Source organism: Eubalaena glacialis, chromosome 13 (assembly GCF_028564815.1).
Source record: "Eubalaena glacialis isolate mEubGla1 chromosome 13, mEubGla1.1.hap2.+ XY, whole genome shotgun sequence".
In the NCBI taxonomy this organism is placed as follows: Eukaryota; Metazoa; Chordata; class Mammalia; order Artiodactyla; family Balaenidae; genus Eubalaena; species Eubalaena glacialis.
Genome location: NC_083728.1, coordinates 1,136,398 through 1,160,382, shown reverse-complemented (window position 1 = coordinate 1,160,382; position 23,985 = coordinate 1,136,398). Strand labels below are relative to the sequence as shown.

The following is a 23,985-nucleotide window of genomic DNA, read 5'->3' as shown; positions in this document are numbered from 1 at the left end:
CCTGAACACGTGCAAGCACACATGTGCATTCACACATGTGCATATGCACGCTCATGTGTGCTCACAACACATACACGCTTGCCCATCGCAGCACGGGCAGGAGAGAAGAGAGAGACAACAGAAAGGTTAAAAACAGACCACACAAAGACATGGCAGAAAGCCCACGCGGGGCCGGCGTGGGGCCGGCGAGGAAGGGCCCGGATGTGGCAGCTAGCAGGGCCGGCCGCTGCGCCCACAGCACGTCGCCGCCCCACCTCTGGCAGAAGTGTGCAGCTGCGCCGCGCCCGTCCCCAGCCCGCCCCGGCTTTGGCCCAGAGGACCCAGCCCCACGCCCCCGGGGCCAGGCAGGCGGGGGAGGTGCCCTTGCCTGGACTGCAGGTTCTTGATGCGGGACAGCATGTCCAGGTGGCCCGCCGAGTACTGCTCAATCACGTCCATCACATCGTAGGGCCGTAGGCTCTCCTTGAACTTGCGCTTGGACACCAGGAACCGCATGACACTGGAGGGGGTGGTCGGGAGGCTGTGAGCCCTAGGCAGAGACCACCGAAGGCAGCCCCCCAATGTCCACCTGCCTTGGCCTACCCAGCATCTCCGAGAATGTCTGCTGGACGACTTGGCCCCGTCATCTGGGCCACCCACCTGTCTCATACCCCAGCCACCCTTGGGCCCCACTGCACAGAGGACCCTTGTCCACCCGGGAACCCCTGTGCAGTGGCAGCTCCCAGCCGTCCACTAACAGCCTTGGGCACCCGGCACCTGGGACGCAGGCGACGGCTGGGACATCAGGTGCCTTGTGAGCCGCGGGGGCCGGACGGAAGGGGTGTCGGCCGCGAGGCATCCCTCCCGAGCGCGTGCCCTCACTCCGGCCCCCCAAGGCCCCGCGTCCGTGGACGACTGCGAGGGAGCCCGCCGGGTCCTCACCACACGGCCCGGATGCTGACTTTGAGGCCCGGGGTCAGATCCTCCGTCACAAACTCGCAGTTGCAGCTCTTGTTGTCGTCCACAATGTCCTCCCCTGGGAGACTTGCTTCTGGGTGGAAGGACACAGCCCATGAGGGGCCGGGCCACCCCCGGGATGGAGGGGGCCTAGTGCTCCGGCCCCGCAGCGCACGCGTGTCCGAGGGGGCCTCCGCCGGGCACACCCACAATCCAGCCCGCCCCCCGTCCTGCTTTCCCAGCCTGCTTCCCTCCACTGTGCTCCTCAGGGAGCGGCCACCACGAGGGTGTAAGAGGGCATCCCTGTGCACAGACAGAAGGACAACGTGGGATACGTCCACACAGAGCACTCGGGGAACGTCAGCCGTAAAAGCAGTGATGCACCGGCACCAGCTCCACGGGTGAGCCTGGAAAACACGGAGCTCGGGGAGCAGAGCCCGAGCAGGAGGGCAAGCACGTGTGACCCCATCGCATGGAGCTCCGGGACAGCAAACCCCCACCCGAGGGCTGCCCGGCCTACCTTCCGAGTTCTGCCGGGAAGCGGCGCCCCTGGCCCGGAAGGCCTGCCGTGCGCGGCCGCGCTCCCCGAAGCTCCAGCTCTTGGGCACCTTGCTCGGACTGTCCTCCAGGCTCTGGTCGGCGCTGGGCGACCGCCGGACGGTCTGGGCCTGAGGAGACCCCTTGCCCTTGGCAGCCACGCCGCGGGGGCTGGAGAAGACACGGTCTTTCAAACTGACCTTCTGACTGCTCCCGCGAGAACCGACAGACGGACAGACACACAGAAAGACAGCAAGAGAGGTCACTCTGCAAAGAACACTCGCTCCCGCTGGCTCCTGGCGGGTGGACGGGGTGCCCTGGCCGTGGGATGGAGCACGGGCCGGGGCGGGAGGGTCGCTAGGGTGAGCGGGGACAGGTCAGCTCCACCACAGGCTCCCCGGGGCCCGCTCAGCGCTCAGCCTGGCCGGGGAGTGCTCAGTGGACTCTGAAATCACCTTCAGCTACCACCAAACGGTGCCTGAGACCTCGCCGCACTGTCAGCCAGGGCTCCCTCTCCAAACGCCCTGGGCGATGACGGCTGTTCCCTGGGCACCTCCTGAGGGCCCCCGGCCACTCCAGCAGTTACCGTGCCTGCCCCTCCACCCCCGTAACTGCCCCGGGTCAGGAGGGTGAGGTCTGCAGCTGACCCCCGGGCCCCTCGGCCGAACCCCAGGGAGCTGCCTGGCGAAACAGGTCGGGGGGAGGGGGAGCACGGAGGGCCAGGGTCTGCCCACCTCCCCTCCACCCAGGGCGGCGCAGGCTCCACCCCCACCAGGACACGTCCGGGAACAGAACGTCCACCCCTCCGGAGGGATGCTACGGGCGCCGGCCGAGCCCTGGCCCGAGGCCGCAGAGAGGGGGCAACCACGGCCGTACAGCCACAGCCCCGTGAGGGTCTTCGGGCCTCGTTGCCCCGTCTCCCGGTAACCATGGAGACGGGTCTGACACCCCACGTTTGTTGGTTCTAACACCCTCCAGGCAGCAGGCAGGAGACAAGGGCGGTCTCTGGTCAGGGTGAGGTCAGGCCCGGGGCCAGGCGGCCACTCATTTCCTCCCGTGGACAGTTTCCACCATCAGCCCAGGAGGAGAGCGAGGCCCCCATGAACCGTGGACCCACTCACGCGACCACACTCAGGGGCCACACTCAGAACCGCCCGAGGGGCCTCTGCGCTGCCCTGGGGCCTGGGACCAGCCCGCAGGGGTGCCTGGCAGGGCCTCTGCTGTCGCTGGGAAGCCACCACCACCAGCTAATCCCTCAGACAGCGCCAGCCCCACCGCAGATGGCCCAGGTCAGCTGCTTCCATCGGCCCGAGGGGGACCCACAGCAGAGACACGTCGTCAGACGGCGCAGAAGTGACCCCCCATGGACAAGAGCCAGCCCGCACGCAGCGGCCCAGGTCGGTGCCCCCGCCCCGCCCCCCCAGGCAGCTAAGGCCATCTGTGCTAGTTCTTGGGCCCGAGGCATGGAGCTCACTCAGAGGGGTGGCTCCTCCAGAGACCGTGGGTGTCCCGTGTCCCCATGAACACAGGAGCCGGGGTGTCTGCTTGCTCAGGACGCTGGCCCCAAGCCTGTAACCGCTGTGCCCGGCACGAGGCCAAGACAGGGATGGGGGACCGAGGGGCAGCCAGAGCCAGGCTATGGAGGCTGCTATGAAGATAACCCTCTCCTTCCTTCGTTCCCGAAGGAGACCACCAGTTGGTCCAGGGAGACCATGAAACAAGGGCCCCACCAAGCCAGGACTGCTGGGGACCCCCGCTGGACCTGCTGTCCCGTGCACAACAGGGACCCCCAGAACTCGGGCCCACGCAGCTGACCGCGATGACAGAGCCACAGGAAGGAGCCTTGCCTGGCCTTGGCCTGGCCCTGCCGTCCCCGGCTCTCAGCCTGCTCAGACCGGGGAGGGGTGCCCTGCTGGAGGCGGCCACGGGTGGCTGTCTGGACTTCCACGGTCATCACAGCTCAGGGCTCACAGGCACGCAGCCCCCAGCCACCCCAGGCCTGCCTCAACTCCAGATGCCCGAACGCCAACGGTCCTGCAGGTGTCGAGAGAGACCCTCCCTCACCTCACAAGCCAAGGACAGAAGCACACGCAGGATGGGGCTCTGGCAGCCTGCCCCCAGGGAAGGAGCACAAGGCCAGCCCACCCTCCGAGTGAGAGGGCATTTACACGGGGCCAGGGGGCAAGCTCAGGAGGGTCTGGGAGAGAAAGCGAGGTCCAGCCTCTCCTCCCCTGCCTGCCACCCTCCCCAGGGCAAAACTCCCAACAAGTGAAGCCAGCCATCAACAGGGACAGGCGAGCGGGGGCCCCGGCTGAGCTCGGCTGCACCCTGGTCTGCACGGCCGGCCGGGGCCCAGCTCAGCGGGGAAGGAGCCGGCATCCAGAGAGAACCGCCCGGCCCACAGCTGGACTGCGGATGCCCAGGGAAGGCGGGGGTGGTGGGGGGATGAAGTGACGTCCGTGAGACGCACACAGCAGGGCCAAGTGAGGCCTGGGCTCCTGGCCCAGCCATGGGCACCTCTGGCCCTTCTGGTTCCCAAGCAGCCTGATCACAGCCCCAGACCCGACCGGCCAGCCTGTGGCCAGAAGCACCCTGGACACCAGCTCTGGGCAAGCAGGACGGCTTCTGCCGGGGCCCCAGATCTCCCCTCCTGGGGCTGCAAAAGCCTCCCCCACGGTGCCCTACGTCGGGAACACACAGGCAGCACGGGCAGGTGGGGGCAGGCGACCCTCCGGGCCCCTCTCGAGGGCGAGAAGGATTCAGAGCATGCACGGATGCAGATGTGCAAGCATGCCGCCGCCTTGGAGCCCCGACCCTGCTGCCCGGCCCCTCCCCATGCCCGCCGCTCGGCACCCCTGCTTCCAGGGCCATCACGGACCACATGCACACGATGACCGGTGAGTGCAGCTGCCAGCACCTGCAGGGCCGCACGGGGCAGAGAGGGGCGGGCAGGAGGGGGCCCCAGAGCAAGCAAGGGAACAGACGCTTCCACACCCCTGAGAGCAGAGAGGGGACAGAGAGAGGAAACGTGCCGGCAGTCAGGGAGCCCACGGGGCAAAGATCGGGCGGCCTTTCACTGACCCGCTTCCAGCCTGCCCTAAACCAGGCCTGCACGTGGGAGGGGGAGCCGTGGACCTCTGGCTTTCCGGTGTGTCTGGTGTGCCAGGACCGCGGGGAGCGGGCACACACACGACAGAGCTGCCTCCCGGTGGGCGGGTGGGCTCCGGGTTGAGGGCAGCGGCCCTCCCGTGCGTAGTAGAGGTGCTAGATGGATGAGCCGTGGAGAAAAGGCTCACGGGAGAGCAATCAGGCCCCTGAAGGCGCCCTTTCTGGTTTTCAGAGCCCCTGGCCGGCCCCCCTCCTGCTTGGAGCACAGCATCGTTTGGCATGGGGAGAAGGAAAAGGGGTCAGCTCCACGGCCACCATCACCCAGGCGGTCGTCTGGAGTCAGAGGGGGCCTAGGGCTCCACCAAGGGGCCGGGAGGCGAGCTGCCAATCAGAATCAGGGCCTGGGGGGCCGGGCGGGCGCCAGCCTCTCCCTGGCGCATCTAGAACCTCTAATAAGCAGAGTGCTTGGAGCGGGAGGGGGACAAGAGCCGTGCAGCAATGGTCGTCCGAACGACGTGTCTGAGGTACCTAGCGTGTCCTGGGCAGCATCCACACAGGGACTCTGTGCACCGTCTGCCTTTACTGGAAATGAGGAGAGGACAGTTAGTCCCGGGGGCGCCGGCGACCGGACGCGACCAGAGGGAGCCTGGGCCGGGCGCGCGGGCAGGAGGCGCAGGGACACGAGGCACCAGCCACCCGGGGCAGCTCTGTGCTCAAGCCGCACCCGCTACAGAGTTCGCGTCTCAGTGAGAAGAACGAGGGAGCCACGCGTAAAGTCCTCCGCCGGCCTGGAAAAAAAGTGGTCCCTATTTTTGGAGAAAAAAAAAAAAAATTCCCTGTTTTTTCCTCCAAAAATACCTTTTCCTTCCAGCGTCAGTTTGGGGCCACATCTTTCAAAAGATGTATTATTTTTTTGCTACATTCATGCCAACAACAAAAAAAATAATACATGGGCTGAGGCTGTGCTGGTTCCAGAGGGCCAGGATCCCAGAAAGCTCACGTTTTCAGAGGAAAAACGTGCAAGTTTGGCTGCACAAACCAACCCAGCCAGCGGCCCGATCAGAAGTGGCCTCGGTTTACCCAGAAGGCACTGGCTGCCCCTCCCTGGAGGGGAGCTAAGGAGAAGGGGGCTTGGGGCTCCTGGACTTGAAAGGGCCGCCAAGGTCGGACCTTGGGTGAAGTCCACCCCGTGCTGAGGGCAGAGACGGACCTGCGGGCGGCTCTTCAGGAAACGCTGCCCGTGGTCACCCTGCCCAAGCACCTCCCCAAAGGCCCAAGACTCAGCTCTGCACTAGAACCTGAAAACTTTTAAGCAAAAATGAAAAGAACCAGCAAGAACTTCAAGAAACCCTTCACTTCCCTGGGGCCTCGCTCTCTGCCCCCACCTTTGAAGCTGTTGCTTCTGAGACAGTGGTTCTCAAACTCTGTACCTGAGGAACCCAGACGCGGCCAACAGTCTTGACTCACAAGTGTTCAGTGTCCACACGTTCACTTAAACACCGACGGCACCTGCCAGTGTCCAGACAAGGATCTCCCCACTAAACGCCGGCAAGCCAAGGTCAAGTTTCCTCAAGGAACCCTCGCTCGGCTGGCCCGGCCTCGCCCTCCACGGAGTCCCCTGCGAGCGTGCGTGCTTCCCCAGTGGGACCTTCCCCAGTCACTTCGGGTTGTAGGACAAAACTAACTAGAGGTCGACCCCGGGCGGAGGGAGCTGGGGTCCAGCTGTCCACCGAGCGCACCCACACAGGGACAGACCTCCCCAGGGCTTGGACCCCCCGCCCAGCAGGGGCCCCTCAAATTCAGGGCAAACATGCTCTTCCAGGGTGCACCCCCGAGGCAGCCACAGTCCCACCAGGGCCTGCAGGACAGATAAGGACCCTAAAGACCAGGACCCCCATGGCCAGCTCCCCCCAGGGGTCCCCAGACCTGCACACAGGACCCGCCCCACCCCACCTGGAGGCTCCTCCCCTGGGAAAGAGGACCAAGCGGGGTGGCGTCTTTGCCCTCCGCCTTGACCAGCTTTGCTGCCTTCAAAACTCCCAGCAGTCGCCTGCCCACAGCCCAGCACCGCCAAACCCACCGTTTCCTAGGCGACCGCCCCACGCCTGGCTCCCAAGCACACAAGACCGGGGAAAGGCTCTCTAACCGCAGTGACTATCTTTAATTTTAACGAAAATATAAACAGTCTCACATGGCCAGCAGCTCCTGCATGAGACAGCGCAGCCTGAGAGCGGGACAAGAGCGGGGGGAGGTGGGCTGCTGGTGGCCTGGCCCCCCCGAGCACTGGCCCTCTGCTTCGGGGGGGTGAGGAGCCCCAACTCCAGCCCGTTGCCTCTGGGTTCCAGGCTGGTGCTGGGGTTTCCTGCCCACAGCAGCCAAGTGGAGCTTCATCCCATCAGAACTGCCGGCAGGCAAGCCCGGGGGGCCCGGGCTCGAGAGGGTGGAAGAGGCGCCCACGGACACTCACCAAGACCAGACTGGACAGACACGCACCCAAACACGGCACACTGCCCCCCGCGACGAAGAGGGGGGCCACAGGACAGGGGCAAAGCAGCTGGGGCACAGGGGTTCCTCCAGGCACGGGAGGGGCGGGGGCAGTCAGAAATGGGGTGGGTCAAAGGGCAGGTCAGAGCCACACCCAGAGCAGCACAGCCCGAGACCCCCGCCTGCCCCGCCCCCAGCCCCACGCCTTGGTCTGACGCCCACACGGCCACGGGGCGCGTCCCCATCCTGAGCCAGGACCGGGGGTCTCACGGCAGCTGAGGGAGGGTCCCTGCGTCCACCCCGTCCACCTGCGCTTTACGGGACAGGGTCCCCTCACCAGGCAGCCCAGGGACAGGCCCACCCTGCCGTGGGTCCAGTGGCAGGGTCATTTCCTGCAGACCTACTATGCACTGGGTGCTACAAAGGGGCTCATGGCTGCTCCAGTCAGGGAACAGAAATGCCACCTGTTACCTGGCGGACAGGTGTGCATCCAGGAGAGGCAGGCCCTCTGTCCCAGGGCCTCAGCCCGGGGCCCCCAGGGGAAGCCGCTGGGTCACAGGCAGGGACACACGGACACAAGGGGAGGGAGGGAGGAGCAGGAAGCGGGGGGGCGGGGGGGTAGCCACAGAACGTGCCGGAGAGCCGGGGGGCTCCCGCGTATCCTCACCTTGAGTCCTGCTTTCAGGGTCAGCCACCTCATCCCCAAAGACAGAGCAGACGTGAAAGGGGCCCGAGAAGGGCAGTGACATGATTAAAGGCACTTGGGGGGCAGGCAAGATTTTCCAGATTGGGGGAGGGAGGGCAGGAGAGGAGAGAGAGAGAGAGAGAGGCTGAGACGAAAATTGTCGGGAGAGGAGATAAAGTAGGGCGACGAGCACAGGAAGCCGCGTCAGGCCAGAGGGGCCGGACGGGTGGGCGGGCCGCGCTGAGGGCCAGAGAGGCGCCCACCCTGGCAGAGCCAAGGGCAGCCGCGCCGCCTCCCCCCGGCCTCAGGGTCCCGGGGCTCCCGGAAGGGGCAGATGGCAGCACCGACAGGATCCCACAAAGCACGCGAGGCCCTGCTGCACGCCCCTCCCAGCCCGCCCTGACCACAGCCCCGCGTCGGGCCCGCCTCGTTCCCAGCCTGCCCAGGTCACTGCCTGGGCCGAACCCACTCTGGTCCAGGTCTGCCGCTTTTCGGGCTGCTTCCGGGCAAAAGCGCTGCCGACCTTTCCAAGCCTAGGCCCCAGCTGACATCCCCCTCTGGGGACTTGGGGGTGGGGGCACGTGCCCCCTTCCGATGGACGCCGAGGGTGGGCTCAGCCCAACGCCTCCCCAACCGGGCAGCCAGCTGAGCCGCCTTTGATCCCGGAGGGCACTAATGTGGGCAGGCAGCGTCTCTGGCCCACGGCCTCGGGGACAGGGCTCCCTCTGCAGGTGTAGACAGGGCGCCGGGGGACCCTGAGCTCAGAGGTACACAGCAATATACGGACGGGCTGGAGGTCACCAACTTGAACGTTGTGAATTGATCTGGATTTTTTTTTCAACACTAGGAAAACAGCAGGGTGCTATCATCCCTCCTCTGCCCCCAGCAGAAGTCATCCCTGGGAGTCCCCATTCGGGGTCCCAGTCTCGAACTCGCCTAAAGCAAACAGAACCGCAGAGGCCTGGACAGACCCAGGGAGGGGGAGACCGGTCCTCACCGAGGGGTTGTGAAGCAGGGCAGGAGACCCTGCCCCAAAGGGGACCCTCTCCCACTCCTCCAGAAACCTTCCAAACCAAGACCTGACAGGGGTGATGCGAAGACCCCTCCTCAGAGCTGCCCCTCCTCCCACCGTCTGACCCTGACCTGCAATGTCGGGGGGGACACCCCGTGGGAGTGTCCACCTGGGTCGCCCTCGGCTCAGAACAGCCCAGGCCCTGTGCTGGAGCTGGTAGGACTGCTCCCCCAGAAGCCCCCCGCATCCGGTCCGAGGGGCTACAGTCACAGGAGGGCAGGAGCTGCCCCTCAGCTGCCGAGCAGGCCCGGGGCCTGGGAGGGGGCGTGGACACAGGAAGCGTGATTTAAGGGCCTACATCACCAGCAGGCAGGGGTCCACCCTCAGCAGCACATAGGAGCATGCACAGCCCCGAGGCAGCCCGCGCTCCCCGAGGACACACAGGGCAGGCGCGGAGGCAGCGGGAGCAGGTGGCACTGACCTTGGCGATGGCTCCGGCTGGGGCTCCTTCCTGCAAACAGAAGCACAAGCCCTGTTCGCAGCCAGCCCTCCGGGCCGACCCCGTGCAGAGCCCAGCTGACCCCCCCATGCTCCCACAGGCCGGGGGCCGCGTGTGAGGGGGCAGGAACAGCCCGCCCACCCCGAGAGCCCCCTGGGGGCCGGAGGAGGCGGGTCCCAGGGGACAGGGAATCCGGAAGGGGTCATGAGACGTTCTGAGGCTGCGGTTGCTACCGCTCCGTGTTTATGGACACGCGCTTTCATCAGAATCACCGACATTAACAGACTTTCAGAGAGGAGGCTCCTCCACAATCGACGCTCAGGACAGCTGAGGTCCTTCACTTCATCACACCCACAAAGACTTTTTCCAGATAAGGTCACGTTCACAGGTTCCAGGGCATGGATGTGTCTTTGCGGGGCAGGCGGGGGGGCACCATTCAACCCACTCCAGCCGCTCCACCCACTGAGAGCCCTTCCGTGTCGGCAAACAGGCCTGGTCACGGGCACCCTCCCCTGCCCTCTCCTGCGGCCCAGCCCGTCTCCTCCGCACGCCCCTCCCCGCGTCGAGCGCTCGAGGAGTCGCAGGGTTTGTGACTGGGAGAACCAGCAGGTGCCACCGCGTGTGTCCACCCAACGCTCCAGGGACATGCAGGGTTGGACTCTTCTTCCCGCCCGAGGCCAGAGCACCAGCCTCCCGGCCCCACATGGAGCTCCCCTCTCTGCGCCCACCCCGCAACCGGCCGCGCTCAGGATGGGAGCCGAGACCGGGGTCAGCAAAAGCGGAAAACCACCAGCGTCACCGGGTCCCACGGCAGCCCGGCCACCAGCCTCCTGCAGCCGCCAACGCCTTGCCAAGCCCCGAGACGCCGTGCCCCGGCGCCAGCCCAGGCGCCCCCGCTCACCTGAAGGTGAGTCCAGATTTGCTCTTGAGGTTCCGGAGCAGCTCCAGCTGGTTGAGTGGTGGGATCAGTCTGCGGCAGGAGGACAGGCGAGTGGGCCCCCGCCCGCCACAGCCCCGGGGCCCTCAGCCCAGCTCTCACGAGCACCCGCGTCTCACACGGGGACACGGGCTGTGGCCCGTCACAGGCAGAGAGAGGGGAGGAGCGCACGGCGGCGGCAGACCCCAGGGAGCCCGGGCCTCCACCACTGGGGCTGGGGCACTGTCTTCACCCTCTGGGCTCACTCGCCCCGGGGGCCCCAGCCCTGGGAGTGCACGGGGCCCAAGCCATCCCTAGAGGGGATGCCCACGTGGAGCCGGTCCTGCAGGGAGGACAGGGGGCTCCCGCCCCTCCCCCTTCCCAATCCCTGAACACCCCCAGGGGAAGCACAGTTGCAAACCCAGCCCCCAACATAGTGGGGCTCCCAGACCCCTCTCTGCAGAGCCACTCTCCCTGCCAAGGCTGAGCGGGGCCGAAGTCACAGGAAAGGACTGTGCCGGGCAGAGCCCACAGGGCTGCAAGCGGGCCTCCTGCACGGCTGGCCTGGCCCTGCTCCGAGCCCCTCCTCCCAGACGCACTCACACCTACCAGGACAGCCGCACGCCAGGCCCGCCTGCTGGCCCAGCATTCAGTGCTGCGGCCACCGGCCAGGGAGCCGAGAGGTGAACAGTCCCCCTGGGATGCCAAGCAGGGGTTTGTATACCTGGGAGGTTCCTGGGGAAGCCCAGGTCTCCCACCTCCAGCTGCAGGAGACTCACCTGAGACTCAAGTCCCCACAATGTCTGGGGACACTTCTGTCCCCCACCCCACCCCACTCTCCACGCTCCTCGCGGATCCTGGCCACCTTCGGCCCTCACACAGCTCCCATGCCATCAGTGACCCTGCGTGTTTCCAGGCACTGGTCTCTCTTTCCTGACTCAGCCCCCACCTGCTGTGACAACTCCGCCTGCTGACATCCCTCCTACCCTGTGACACCCCACCTGCTCTGTGACACCCCACCTGCCCTGTGACACCCTCTGTCTGTGACATCCCCACCTGCCCTGTGACACCCATTGTCTGTGACATCCCTCCTACCCTGTGACACCCCACCTGCTCTGTGACACCCCACCTGCCCTGTGACACCCCGTCTGTGACATCCCCACCTGCCCTGTGATACCCACTGTCTGTGACATCCCCACCTGCCCTGTGACAGCCGACCTGCTCGGTGACACCCCCACCTGCCCTGTGACTCCCCACCTGCTCTGTGATACCCCACTGTCTGTGACATCCCCACCTGCCCTGTGACACCCCACCTGCTCTGTGACACCCCCCCGCTCTGTGACATCCCCACCTGCTCTGTGACACCCCCACCTGCCCTGTGACTCCCCACCTGCTCTGTGATACCCCACTGTCTGTGACACCCCACCGGCCCTCTGACACCCACTGTCTGTGACATCCCTGCCTGCCCTGTGACAGCCGACCTGCTCGGTGACACCCCCACCTGCCCTGTGACTCCCCACCTGCTCTGTGATACCCCACTGTCTGTGACATCCCCACCTGCCCTGTGACACCCCACCCGCTCTGTGACACCCCCCCGCTCTGTGACATCGCCACCTGCTCTGTGACACCCCACTGTCTGTGACATCCCCACCTGCTCTGTGACACCCCACCCGCCCTGTGACACCCACTGTCTGTGACATCCCCACCTGCCCTGTGACACCCCACTGTCTGTGACATCCCCACCTGCCCTGTGACATCCCACCTGCTTGGTGACACCTCCACCTGCCCTGTGACTCCCCACCTGCTCTGTGACACCCCACTGTCTGTGACATCCCCACCTGCCCTGTGACACCCCACCCGCTCTGTGACACCCCCCTGCTCTGTGACATCCCCACCTGCCCTGTGACACCCACTGTCTGTGACATCCCCACCTGCCCTGTGACACCCACTCAGCCCCAGCCCCCAAACCCAGTCCTGAGCCTCAGGCCTTCTTGACCCTGGGGACCCCTGTCCCTCCTGGGCACCTGTGTCCGAGCCATCCTGGGCACCCTCACCCGGTCCACAGCACCACCACCCGCCACACACACAGCCCTGGCTCCAGCCCTCACCCCCGCCTGTCCCCTCCCCCGTCCCCCATGTCCTCCTCTCCCTGGGCCTCCCTGGGTGCCCGCCCTCCTCGTGTGACACCCCTGCACCCACGGCCCCGCCCCGCCCCGCCCACCTGCCAGTCCGGCTTTGCTCTGGTCCCTCCCGACTCCTCCTCTACCCTACCCTCACACTCCCTAGCGCCCATCCGAGTGCCCCCACCGCCGGGCCTGCCCCAGTCACTGCCATCTCCAGGGCCAGCAGGGGCGGCCCCGCCCCTCTCTTCTCTCTGCAGCCCAAGCCCGGCCAGGCCTGGACCCTGGGAACGCTAGCCCTCTCTCGCCCCCTCCCCACTCCCCCTCCAGGTCTCTCCTGTCCCCGTAGGTCCTGACCAAGCAGGAGGCCTGCGCAGTCAGGTCGGCTCACGCCATGGGCGCAGCAGAACCCCAGGACTGGACACCGGGACAGAGCTGGTCTCCCCACCCCCTTGGCCACCCACCACGGGGCCTGGAACAGAGACCCTGGGCAGCTGGCCCCACTCGGCCGCCACACACGCAGGTCCAGGGTAGGGGCACGCAGTTAGGACGCCATGCCTTGGACACACAGAGGCAGGGGACAGAACACGGACGGGCGGGGCCGCAGACAGGGACGTGCAGGCACCACACACGTGAGGGCCACGCCCACACAGCCCCAGTCGTGGAGGACGAGGGTGGGCGATGGGAGTGGGGGGCACATCGGGGGGCGTCCCCAGGAGCGAGCAGCGGCTAGCCTGGGGTCAGACGCCTCCGGAGGACGAGGCCAGCCCCCAGGCCCGGGGTGGGGATGGGGTGCTTCCACAGACGTCGGGGGATGGGGGGCTGCTGGAGAAGATGGACCGAGGGGGCCACCGGGTCTGGGAGGAGCGTGTTGGGCTCTGAAGCAGGGTCCCCCCAACTGCCCGGCAGCCTGGAGCCCCAGAGGTCCAGGGCCAGCAGACGGGAAGGATGCTGTGCCCACTGCCACCTCCGCCTCTGAGTGAAGCCCCTGGGGCCCGTGGCCAACGGTGAAAGGCAGGCACCGCTGGGGCGGAGATGCCGAGGGGTCAGGACCCTCCCGCCCCTGGAGCCTGGCCCTACACTGCCCAGCACGGCACCCTCTTCCCTCCTGGGAGCGGAGGGGTTAACTTCCTAACACGGTTCCCACGCAGGGCGCCAGGGGAGGATGAGAGACCGCCCCCGGCCCCGGCTCTGCAGGGCGCAGCACGGTGCCACCACTCTGAGGGGAAGGACAGGGCCTACAAAGGGACCTGGCCCCGGGCATGGGGGCCCTCGTGGAGCAGTTCAGCGCCCCCGTCTGGGCACGGGGCCCCAGACTGAAAGTGCAGCAGGAAGAGAGCCGTCCGGGGCAGACACAGTCAGTGGGGCCACACGGATGGACCGCAGGCCCCCTCCGCCCGGGGCCTCACGTCTCCCTCTCGCTGCAGTGAGAAGACTCGGAGCGGGGGGCGGATGCAGAGAGGGAGACCCCAAGCCCAGAGCTGCCTTCCAGGACCAGGGGCCGCTGGCTGGGGTGCCCCCGAGCTGGGATGGCTGATGCCCCATCTCCACCACCTCTGCACTGGGAGTAAGTGGGGCCCGTGGGGCGGGACCCCAGCCACTGAGACAAGGCAGGAAGCAGGACAAGGAACAGAGGACACCTGGACAGACAGACCCAGCACGAGAAAGCAGCTGGTGGGGGGGGGGGCGGTCGGGAGGGGGAGCCAGGGCAGCGAGGAGGGCGCACGTGGCTCCAGGCGGGGGCCACAGGCTGGGCGGGGTGGGCTCGGGGTGGCCCCGGAACAGTCCCCAACAGAACAGAACCACACCACACGCTTTCCGCCCATGCAGTCCTACCTGGAGGCCCCGTAGGTTTGAGTTTGCGAGCTTTTTCAAGTGTTTTCACACACACACAAAGGGAAAGGAATGAAAGATTTTAAAAGAACGGGATAAGAAAAAGAAAATGAGAAAAAAATAGTCCAGGAAAGTGGGGGAAACAACAGAACAAAGAAAATTAGCACGAGGGTCAGTCCTGCCTCGGCCGGAGGGCTGAGAGCGCAGTGCCTTCAACATTTCCGGGAAGCGGGTGGCGCCAGGCCCCCACCACCCCGAAGCTGAGCGTCCCCGAAAGTGCCAGTGGGACGGTGCTGGAGGAGGGAGCGGGCAGATCCCGAGAGAGGCAGGTGGCAGATGGGGACCCGCAGGAGGATCCTGCCCCAGGGAGAGGGCTCCGTGGGTGGACACCCCCAGGGGCAGATAAGGGGACTCCTCGGGCTGAGAGGCCCCAGGGCTCAGCGTCAGCCCCGAGGGGGGAGGGTGGGCTGGCAGGGCAGCGCCCAGCCCGGGGGCGCCTGACCTGCATGGACGCTGGCCAGCCCTCGCCCTTCTCACCTCAGACCTCGTTCTAAGCCGGAGCCTGGCACAGACAAACCCCGGGGGGCACAAGCAGTGCCTGGAAAGCCCCCTGCTGACCACGCAGCCCCCCAGGGAGGGCTCCCCGGCCCCCTCCTCTCCCCCTCAGGGCGCCTGGGGGTGTCTGTGCTTTGTCCTGTCGGGACCTCGCTGTGGGGTCTGGTGTGCTCTCCTTCCCTGAGCAGAGACTCTTGCCCTCGCTGGGGGTCAGAGGGTCAAGGCTATCCTTTTGCTTCTAAACGCGGGGCCCCCTGGAGGGGCTGTGGTCCCCAGAACCAGCTGGCATTTACCTCCGCAAGCTCTGGGGGGCTGTCGTCACAAGGTTTACACACTACGCACGTGACAGCAAGGACACTAAGCAGGGGGCAGAATGAAGGTGAAAAATAAAAGCCGCAAACTATAAAACAGAGAACAAAATTAATAAAATAATCACGCACGATTCCTTTTTGAAAAGTACATACATTTTAAAGAAAAAGAAACAAAAAATCATCAAAATGATGAACGACAACCAAAAATGGGGTTTAAGAACAAAGGGGGCTGCGCGCAGGCAGTGCTGGGGAGGTGCGGGAGGTACCTGTACATGGGGACGGTCACCGTGCGCTCGTAGTACCGCCACGTGGAGTGCAGGTCCGTGCGTGACAGGTTGGTGGCGTAGAACCTCCAGGCGGACTGCGGGGAGGACAGGACGTCAGCTGGGCACTAAGGGGGTCCCACCAGCCTCCCCCAGGGCCTCGCCCCTGCGCATCCCCGTGCACGGGGCTCTGGACTGCGGCCCGTGCTGCTCCCACCCCTTCAGGCCTCGGCAGCCGCTGTAGAATGGAGACGCGGCGGGGAGCGGGGCACAGGTCAAGCACCCGGCCAGTCTGCAGGGAGCTTCGGTTCTTTCCTTCCATCTGTCCTACCTGACGCTTGGAAGCCGTCACCCGGCATCGTGGTCAGCTTCCTTCCCTCCCCGGGGGACGGGGTGGAGGGCAGAGCCAGGGACAGCCCTCATCCTCCCCGCTTTGAGACTGAGCCCCTGCCAGGCGTGGGCCTGCCCTGCACACCAACCTCGACCCGGCCTGGGCTTCTGCGCCTCACTTTTTTTGTTAACTGGGGTAAAATACACATTGACTAAAATTCACCACTTCAAAGTGTACAATTAACTGGCGCTGAGCCCATTCCCGTTGCTGTGCAACCGTCCCTCCAGCCAACCCCACATTTTTACCACCTCAGAAACAAGCGCCCCCAACCCACCAGCGTGACTCCCCGCCCCCTCCTGCCCCCCGGCCTGCCACCCCCAATGTGCATCAGTCCCTGTGGGTTTCCCTACTCCAGACACTCTGTAGCGATGGAATCGTAGCGCGTGGCCTTCTGCGTCTGGCCTCCTTCATTTAGCACATTCTCAAGGCCCACCCCTGCTGGAGCCTGCGTCCGAGCCTCGTTCTCTTTAAGGCTGAGCATTATTCAAGCGTATGGATGGACCACATCTGTGTATCCTGTCACCCACCCAGGGACATCTGAGCTGTCTCCACCTTTCAGCTCCCGTGAATAGTGCTGCCACAAACACCTGTGTGAAGCTTTTTGGCTGAACACCTGTTTTCAGTTCTGTTGGGTTGTATACCTAGGAGTGGGATTCCTGAGTCATGTGATATGTTTAACTTTTTGAGGAACCACCAAACTGTTTTCTACACTGGCTGCACCATTTCACATTCCCCCAGCAACGTACGAGGATTCTGATTTCGCCACATCCTCATCAACACTTTTTCTTTTAATTTTAGCCATCCTGGTGGATGTGCAGCGCTTTTGATTTGCATTTCCTTCATGAAGAACGATGCTGAACATCTTTTAATGTTCATATTAGCCATCTGTGTATCTTCTTTGGGGAGATGTCTACTTAAATCCTCTGCCCATTTCTTAATTGGGTTGTGTGTCTGTCTGTTGTTCAGCTGTATGAGTCTTTCATATATTTTGGATACCAGACCCGTATCAGATATATGATTTGCAAATATTTTCTCCCATTCTGTGGGTTGTCTTTTCACTCTCTAAAGAGACACTATGAATAGTGTCCTTTAACGTACAAAAGTTTTTAATTTTGCTAGTCTTATTTATTTTTTCTTGTATTGCTTGTGCTTTTGGTGTCATATCTTAGAAACCAAAGTCATAGAGATTTACATTCATAATTTCATCTAAGAATTTTAGTTTTAGTTCTTATATTTAGGTTTTTAATCCATTTGGAGTTAATTTTGTATTGGTGTGAGGTAAGGGTCAAACTTCACTCCTTTAAAAATGGGTATCCAGTATCCCAGAACCACCGTCAAAGAGACTGTCCTTTCCTCATTGGATAGACGTGGCACCCAACTATCGAGACTTGTTTTGGCCCAACCCATGGTCTATCCTGGGGAACGTTCCACGTGCACTTGAGAAGGATGTGTTCTCTGTGGTTGGTGACACATGTCTAATGACAGATGTCTGCAGGTCTAGCTGGGTCGTGGTTTGTTCAAGTCCTCTGTCTCCTTAGGATCTTTTGTCTGGTTTTTCTACCCATTTTTTTTTTTATGTATTTATTTTTGGCTTCATCGGGTCTTTGTTGCTGCCTGCGGGCTTTCTCTAGTTGCGGCGAGCAGGAGCTACTCTTCATTGTGGTGTGCAAGCTTCTCATTGCGGTGGCTTCTCTTTGTTGTGGAGCACCGGCTCTAAGCACATGGGCTTCAGTAGTTGTGGCTCGCAGGCTCAGTAGTTCTGGCTCGTGGGCTCTAGAGCGCAGGCTCAGTAGCTGTGATGCACGGGCTTAGCTGCTCCGTGTCCCCTGCATTGGCAGGTGAATTCTTAACCACTGTGCCACCAGGGAAGTACCTTTCTACCCATTTTGAAAGCGGGGTATTGAATTCTCCAGGTATTACTGTAGAAATGACTATTTCATCCTTTAATTCTGTCAGTTTTTGCTTCATATATTTTTAGGACTCTGTTGTTAGTATATAAATGTTTATGATTGTTAATCATCTTTATAAATTGACTCTTATCAATACATAACAGCCTTCTTTGTCTTGACTTGTCTATTTTCTTTGATACAAGTGTGGCCAACCCGGCTCTAGGTCACTGTTTGCATGGAATATCTTTTTCCATTCTTTCACTTTCAGTGTATTGTCGTCTTTGGATCTAGTATAGTTGAATAGATTTTTAATCCATTCCTCCAATCTCTACCTTTTAATTGGGGAGTTTAATCCATTTACATTTAAAGTAATTACTTATAAGGAAGGACTTGTTTCTGCTGTTTTTTTGTTTCTCAATTCCTCCATTATTGCCTTCTGTAGAGTTTCATTTTTTTCTAGTTATTATTGAGTCCCTTCTCGTTTCCTTTTCTGGTATTTTTTAGTTGTTTTCTTAAGGGCTACCCTGGGATTATGATGAATTCCATCTTAAATTTGTAACAATCTAGTTTGAATTAACACCAACTCAGCTTCAATAGTGAACAGAGACTCTGCTCTTGTGTGGTCCGCCCCCTTTATGTTGTAACTGTTACAAATTACACCCTCTACAGTGTGAACCCAGATATACAGATTTATGATTATTGCTTTATGTCTTTGTCTTTTAACTCATATAAGGGAAAAAATGAGTTACAAATCAAAAATATACTACTACTCGCTTTCACGTTTACCTGTATAGTTAACTTTACCAGTGTCTGTGTGGCTTGAGTTACTGTCTAGGGTCCTTCACTTCCATCTGAAGAGCCCTCTCCAGCATTTCTGGTAGGGCAGGTCTATTAGCTACAAACTCCCTCAGCTTTTGTTTTTATGGGAACGCTGTGATTTCTCTTTTGAAGCATAATTTTGCCAGACCAGAATTCTGGGTCGACAGTTTTTTCTTTGCAGACTTTAAACACGTCATCCCACTGCCTTCTGGTCCCCATGGTTTCTGATGAGAAATCGGCAGTTACCCTCACTGAGGACCCTTGGGCACCAAGAGTCCTTTCTCTCCTGCTGCTTCCAAGACTCCCCCTGTCTGTGGGCTTCAACAGCTTGATCATAATGAGTCCTGGTGTGAATCTCTTTGACTTTATACTACTTGGATGTACAGATTCACGTCTTTCATCAAATCTGGGAAGTTTTCAGCCTTATTTTTTCAGGTATTCTTTTTGCCCAACCCCTCTTCTCTTTCTGGGACTCCCATTATGCAAATATTGGTACATTAAATGGTACCCCACAGGTCTCATGGGCTCTGCTCATTTTTCTTCACTTGTTCTCTTTCTGCTCCTCAGACTGGGTAACTTCAACTCACCTGTCTTCAAGTCTGCCGAGTCTTCCTTCTGCCTGCTCAGATCTGCTGCTGAACCCTCTACTGCATTTTTCATTTCAGTTATTGTACTCTTCAGCTCCAGAATTTCTATCTGTTTCCTTTATATTATTTCTATCTCTATGGACATTCTCTATTTGGTGAGACATCATTCTTCTGATTTCCTTTAGTTCATTTCCACGGATTCCTTTAGTCTTTTGTGCATATTTAAACAGCTAACACAAAGTCTTTGTCTAGTATATCAAACATCAGGGCTTCTTCAGGGATAGTTTCTATTAATTTTTTTTTTCCTGTGACTGGATCATACTTCCTTGTTTCTTCCCATGCCTCACAATTTTTTGTTGAAAACTAGACATTTTGAGTATTGTAATGTGGTACCTCTGGACGTCAGATTCCTCCCCATCCCCGGAGTTTCTTGCTGCTGCTTGTTGTTGATTGTAGTAGTTTGTTAAATGACTTTTCTAAGCTATTCCGTAAACGCTGTATTCTTTGTTGTGTGTGGTCACTGAAGTCTCTGTTCCCTTAGCTCAGTGGTCAGATGGTGACTTGAAAGACGTTCCCTTAAACCCAAAGAACCAAAGAGGAAACAAATGCTCTCAGCCTCTGCAGACCGGCCCTGTGTTGGGGCACTCCTCCAACATCTGAGAAGGTCACTTACAGCTCTGCCTTAGCCATCACTTCCTGCTTGCATGGAGTCTAAAGATCAGCCTGAGGTGAGCAATTAGTGTCTTCCCCAGTCACTTCTGAGCCTGCATCCAGCACTGGGCATGTGTGTGCCTCCTAGATCCCCCAGTGTATGGGGGTCCTTCCCAAGCCCTAATTCTTCCACGTCTCCTTCCCAAACCTCTGAGCTTCTCAGAGAGGAGGGGCAGAGGGTAGGTGCTGCGTGTTCAGGCCATGCTCCTTCCCTGTGCCACTCAAACCTCTGAACCACACGTAGTGTTGTGACTTTATTGTCAATAGTGGGTGGGACTGGGGGGCATTTTTGTTCTTCTTCACACTCTTTTGCATTTAAAAGAAGTAGCCATTTGAAGTTCTTATGGTGAAAGACACATGCATACATACACACACGAAAGTAGGCTGCACCCAGGGCAAGACCACGTCTTTAAAAAAGAAATGCACTTGAGGGGCCAGGGCAGTGTCCAGCCAGCAGTAAAGGCCAGTCAACTCCAAAGGTCCCCTGGGTCCCCTGGGCTTTGGGAGGGGCTGCAGGAATGATGGGCCCATCGGGCAGCCCGTGCTCGGGCCCACACTCTCAGGATGGCTCGTGAAGCACTACTGGAGGCCCAGTGGCCGCTGTGACCCCCAGCGATGGGGTGGGCAGTGTGAGCTGGGGCAGCACAGACTTAGCTCTGGCACCTACCTGCGTGGGGATCTCTGAAGCCTGATTCCACAAGTGCAGGATGGGTGTCAGCGCTGTGAAGGGACACCTCGGGGGCACCTGTGACAGCCTGGCCCAGGACCCAGGGCTCACGGAATGCTGGCCAGCACCCGCCTTGCTGTAGCTGCCAGACAGCTGCGGGCATCTAAGCTGGTTCTCGGCACAGACTCGAATCCCCCAACAGGGAGACAGATGCCAAGCAGGGCTCCACTCCAACACCGAGGGCCCAGGCCAGGGGTTCTGCCGGTCTATGCGGAGGTCCACGCGGCACTCCCTGTGGGGGGCCCCCTGGACTCACCTGGATCAGGCCTGCTGCGGGGCTCCGCCTCTTCTCAAAGTGCTTCTGACGATGCTGTTCTTGAACTTTCAGGGCAAAGCCAGACCCCAAAATGCCCTGCAAGTCACTGGGGTCAGACGATGCCCCAGGGACCACAGCCCCACACTGAGTTCCTCAGGGTCAGACCACGTCCGGGGGACCACACCCCCACCCCACCCTTGCCTGCACACTTCTGGCTCCACCTTCCTGCCTCCTCAGCCCCCAATGCCAGGAGACAGGCTGGGAGGGAAAGACTTGGATTTGGGGTGAAGGGAACTTCAGGCTTCCAGGAGCCTTGAGGGGCCCACTCTGAACGCATCTGGGCCCAGAGATTCATCCTCCTCCCCAGTTTGTCCACACTGGAGTGAGTGGAGGGGTGTGGCCCGGGGTCACAGAGAAGGGCCACCGGGAGAGCAGCATCGCCAGCCCCGCCCCTGCAGCTGCGGGTAGAGGGTTAACAGGGCCCTTGCCTCTTCTGAAGGAGACCTGACGGAGCTGTGTCACCATACAGCACCGCTCCTGGTCACAAGGACCCGACTGGCCAATCCCACAAGGCTGGGAGGCGCTGACGGTGACCCACAGACACAGGTCAGAAGGTACAGTCTGGGGCGGCAGGTTGTGGAGGCTGCCACGTCCACTCCTGGGGCCCGTGGACCTGCTGGGAGCCCTGCCCCTGCCCCACATGGCCCCGAGGGCAGCTGTGGTCACCAGGGGAGCCCAGACCCCGTCCCCAGCAAAGGCAGGAAGGGGCATGACTCACAGCAGGAAGAGCAAAGAAGGAGACGCCGATGAGGGTGAAAGTTGCCGCCAGGAGCCTCCCATTCCAGGTCTGGGGGTACTTGTCCCCGTAGCCGATGGTCGTCAGGGTGATCTGTGGACAGCAGGCCCCATCGCTCAGCCAGGCCGGACAGTGGCCGCCTGGAGGCCCAGGACCTGAGCCGGACCCTCCTCCTGAGGCCTCAGGGCAGCTGGACAAACCCCACCCTGCCACGCTGCCCTCCCAGGGCCCGAGAGGCCAGGGTCACTGTTGGCCGCCCTTCCCCCCTCAACAATCACATCCAAACTCCGAGCCTCTGCTCCTTCCCTATGTGCTGGGCGCGGGGGTCAGGCTCTGCTCTCATTTCACACCCAGCCAGGAGCCAGGAGGCTAGGAGAGAGCCAGGGGCCTGAGAAGTGACAGTGCCGAGGGACCTTCCAGGGATGCGGAGAGGGTCGTGTGGGGCCCTTCGGAGGGTGGCTTGTAAGCTGAGGCCAGGAGAGCGGGAGGGGCCGGGGGTGGGGCTGGAGGAGGCAACAGGAGGGGAGAGACTGGAGAAGGAAAAGGCCCCTCCCCAGGGTGTGGCAGGCAGGGCCTCGGAGGCGCTGGGGGAGCCAAGCGTTTGTGTTTAGAATTGCTCTGCGGTGGGGAGTGGGCATGGAGGAAGTGGGGCCCGGATGGGCCTTCCCAGGAGCCCAAATGGAGGGGGCCATTTTCAGGTAGCTCCCACAAAACCTGCCAAAGTGGAGGCTCAGGCCGGGTGTGCAGGACCACCAAGGCCACACGCAGAGGCAGGTACGGAGGCTCAGGACAGACCACGTGGCCGGCTGAGCTGGGAGGTGGGCCCAGGCGGGCCCTGAGAGGGGGGGGTCTTAGCCAAACAGAGGGAGGGGCTGAGGTGTGAGCAGGAGTCGGGGCTGGGGGCATCGGCGGCCCTGGCCAGGCAACGGACAGGAGCAGAGCTTCCTCATCCGGGGACTCGGACAGCAGGGTCAACTGGCCCACGCGCCAGAGGCACGGACACCTCTCACCACCCACCCACCGTCCACCCTGGGAGTCCATCCCCCCGCTCTGGGGTCATGCAGAGAGTCCACCCAAAGCCCACTGTGCAGTCTGAGAAAAGTCTGCAAAACGGGGCTGAATAATCATGGCTTCGCCAGCAGGGACTTCTGTGCCCGTCACCTGCGAAATCACAGCCAAGGCATTCGGGCCTGCATAGAAGGTCCTGGGAAGGCGCCAGCGAGCTGGGCGCAGGTAACAGGAAGCTGGGTGGAGTGAGAAGGACACTCGCTTCTCACCAGAAACCTCCCGGTGATTGGGCTCCTCTATTCGACTGCTTTCAACAGAAACTAAACACATTTTAAAGACGTAAAATACTTAAAATCACGCCCCCCCCACCCAAAACTCGGCAGTGCGACAGGAAAGGCTGTGAAAGGACACAAGCCGAGGGTGAGGGCAGCGAACCGGGCAAGACGGAGGCCGATGAGGGCCTGACTCCAGGCCAGGAGGTGGGGAGAAACCCAAGGGCTCTCGGGGCTCAAGGAAAGGCCCCCAGACCTGGCGCTGATGTAGGCGCAGGGCGCGCAGGGCAGGACGGCACCCGCTCCAGGACCGCAGACCCATGTCCTCCCAACACTGGCGATCACTGGGGCAGCGAGAGGGGAGACCCTTCCCCTCCTGCCCACCCACCAGCAGCCGGGCCTGTATCCCCCATGCCTGGCCCTACTCTTGGGACCCCAGAGCTGGTCAGAAAGCCTCCAACGAGGCAAAGACTTCCTAAAAATTCCGTTATCCCTGCACAGAGAGAAGAAAGTGTATCCATAAAACAAAGAGTCTTGAAAACGAGACCCAAATCACACAAAGTCAGGTGGAAGACACCTCCCAGAATGTAGGCAAAGATATGAGGAATCTAGATAGGACACATTCCACGATCCAGCAGTCTCACCAGCGGCCTCGGAGCCCCAGGAAGGAGGGAAGGAGGAAGCTGTAGACTTCGAAGCCGCAAAGGGCACCAGCTTCCTGGAAGGAAGCCCCCCCCTCCACAGGGCCCACGTTCCAGAAGAGCGTCAGGGAGGGAGGGGCCCGGCCGCCAGCGGGACCGTGGAATTGGGGCACCTTCAGACACACGCGTCTCACAAACTTCTTCCCTCAGAAGACTGTGACCTCCAAACCAAGGGCAGACTGGGGGTGGTGCCGGGAGACTCGGCACTTGGGGGCCCAGCATTCGGGGGACCCAGCCCTCAGGGGTCAGCGTTCACGGCCAGCGTTCAGGGGGCTGGCTTGAGCGCACTGCAGTGGGGGGACTCCCCCGACGCCAGTGAGGCCCCTCCGAGGACCCCAGGCCCACAGAGCAGAAGAAAGGGGGGCTGGGGCGGGACGCTTTCCAAGAATGACACGGACAGGGAGGGGGCTAGTCGCACCCTATCACAGAACAAAGTGAGCCTCTGAAGTCTAAAGTCACAGGGGAGGGAACTCCCTGGCGGTCCAGTGGTTACAACTCAGCGCTCTCACTGCCGAGGGCCTGGGTTCAACCCCTAGTCGGGGAACTAAGATCCCGAAAGCCGCGAGGCA

General features: G+C 61.5%; 1 protein-coding gene across 5 annotated transcripts in view; it reads right to left on the bottom strand.

Moving 5' to 3' along the window:
* Positions 1-23,985, bottom strand: part of KCNQ2 (potassium voltage-gated channel subfamily Q member 2) — a 48,500-nt gene that overhangs the window by 5,698 nt on the left and 18,817 nt on the right. For 2 of the 5 annotated variants that reach the window (XM_061210395.1, XM_061210397.1), the window contains exons 6-14: positions 21,418-21,528; positions 20,640-20,735; positions 15,263-15,357; positions 14,134-14,163; positions 10,163-10,231; positions 9,244-9,273; positions 1,457-1,680; positions 922-1,030; positions 368-499 (exon numbers count right to left, since the gene is read on the bottom strand). In XM_061210395.1, the coding sequence (XP_061066378.1) occupies positions 368-499; positions 922-1,030; positions 1,457-1,680; positions 9,244-9,273; positions 10,163-10,231; positions 14,134-14,163; positions 15,263-15,357; positions 20,640-20,735; positions 21,418-21,528 (896 nt within the window). Of the gene's footprint in view, positions 1-367; positions 500-921; positions 1,031-1,456; positions 1,681-5,109; positions 5,164-9,243; positions 9,274-10,162; positions 10,232-14,133; positions 14,164-15,262; positions 15,358-20,639; positions 20,736-21,417; positions 21,529-23,985 lie in introns of all 5 variants that reach the window. The other 3 variants (XM_061210396.1, XM_061210399.1, XM_061210398.1) reach the window with 3 other exon arrangements.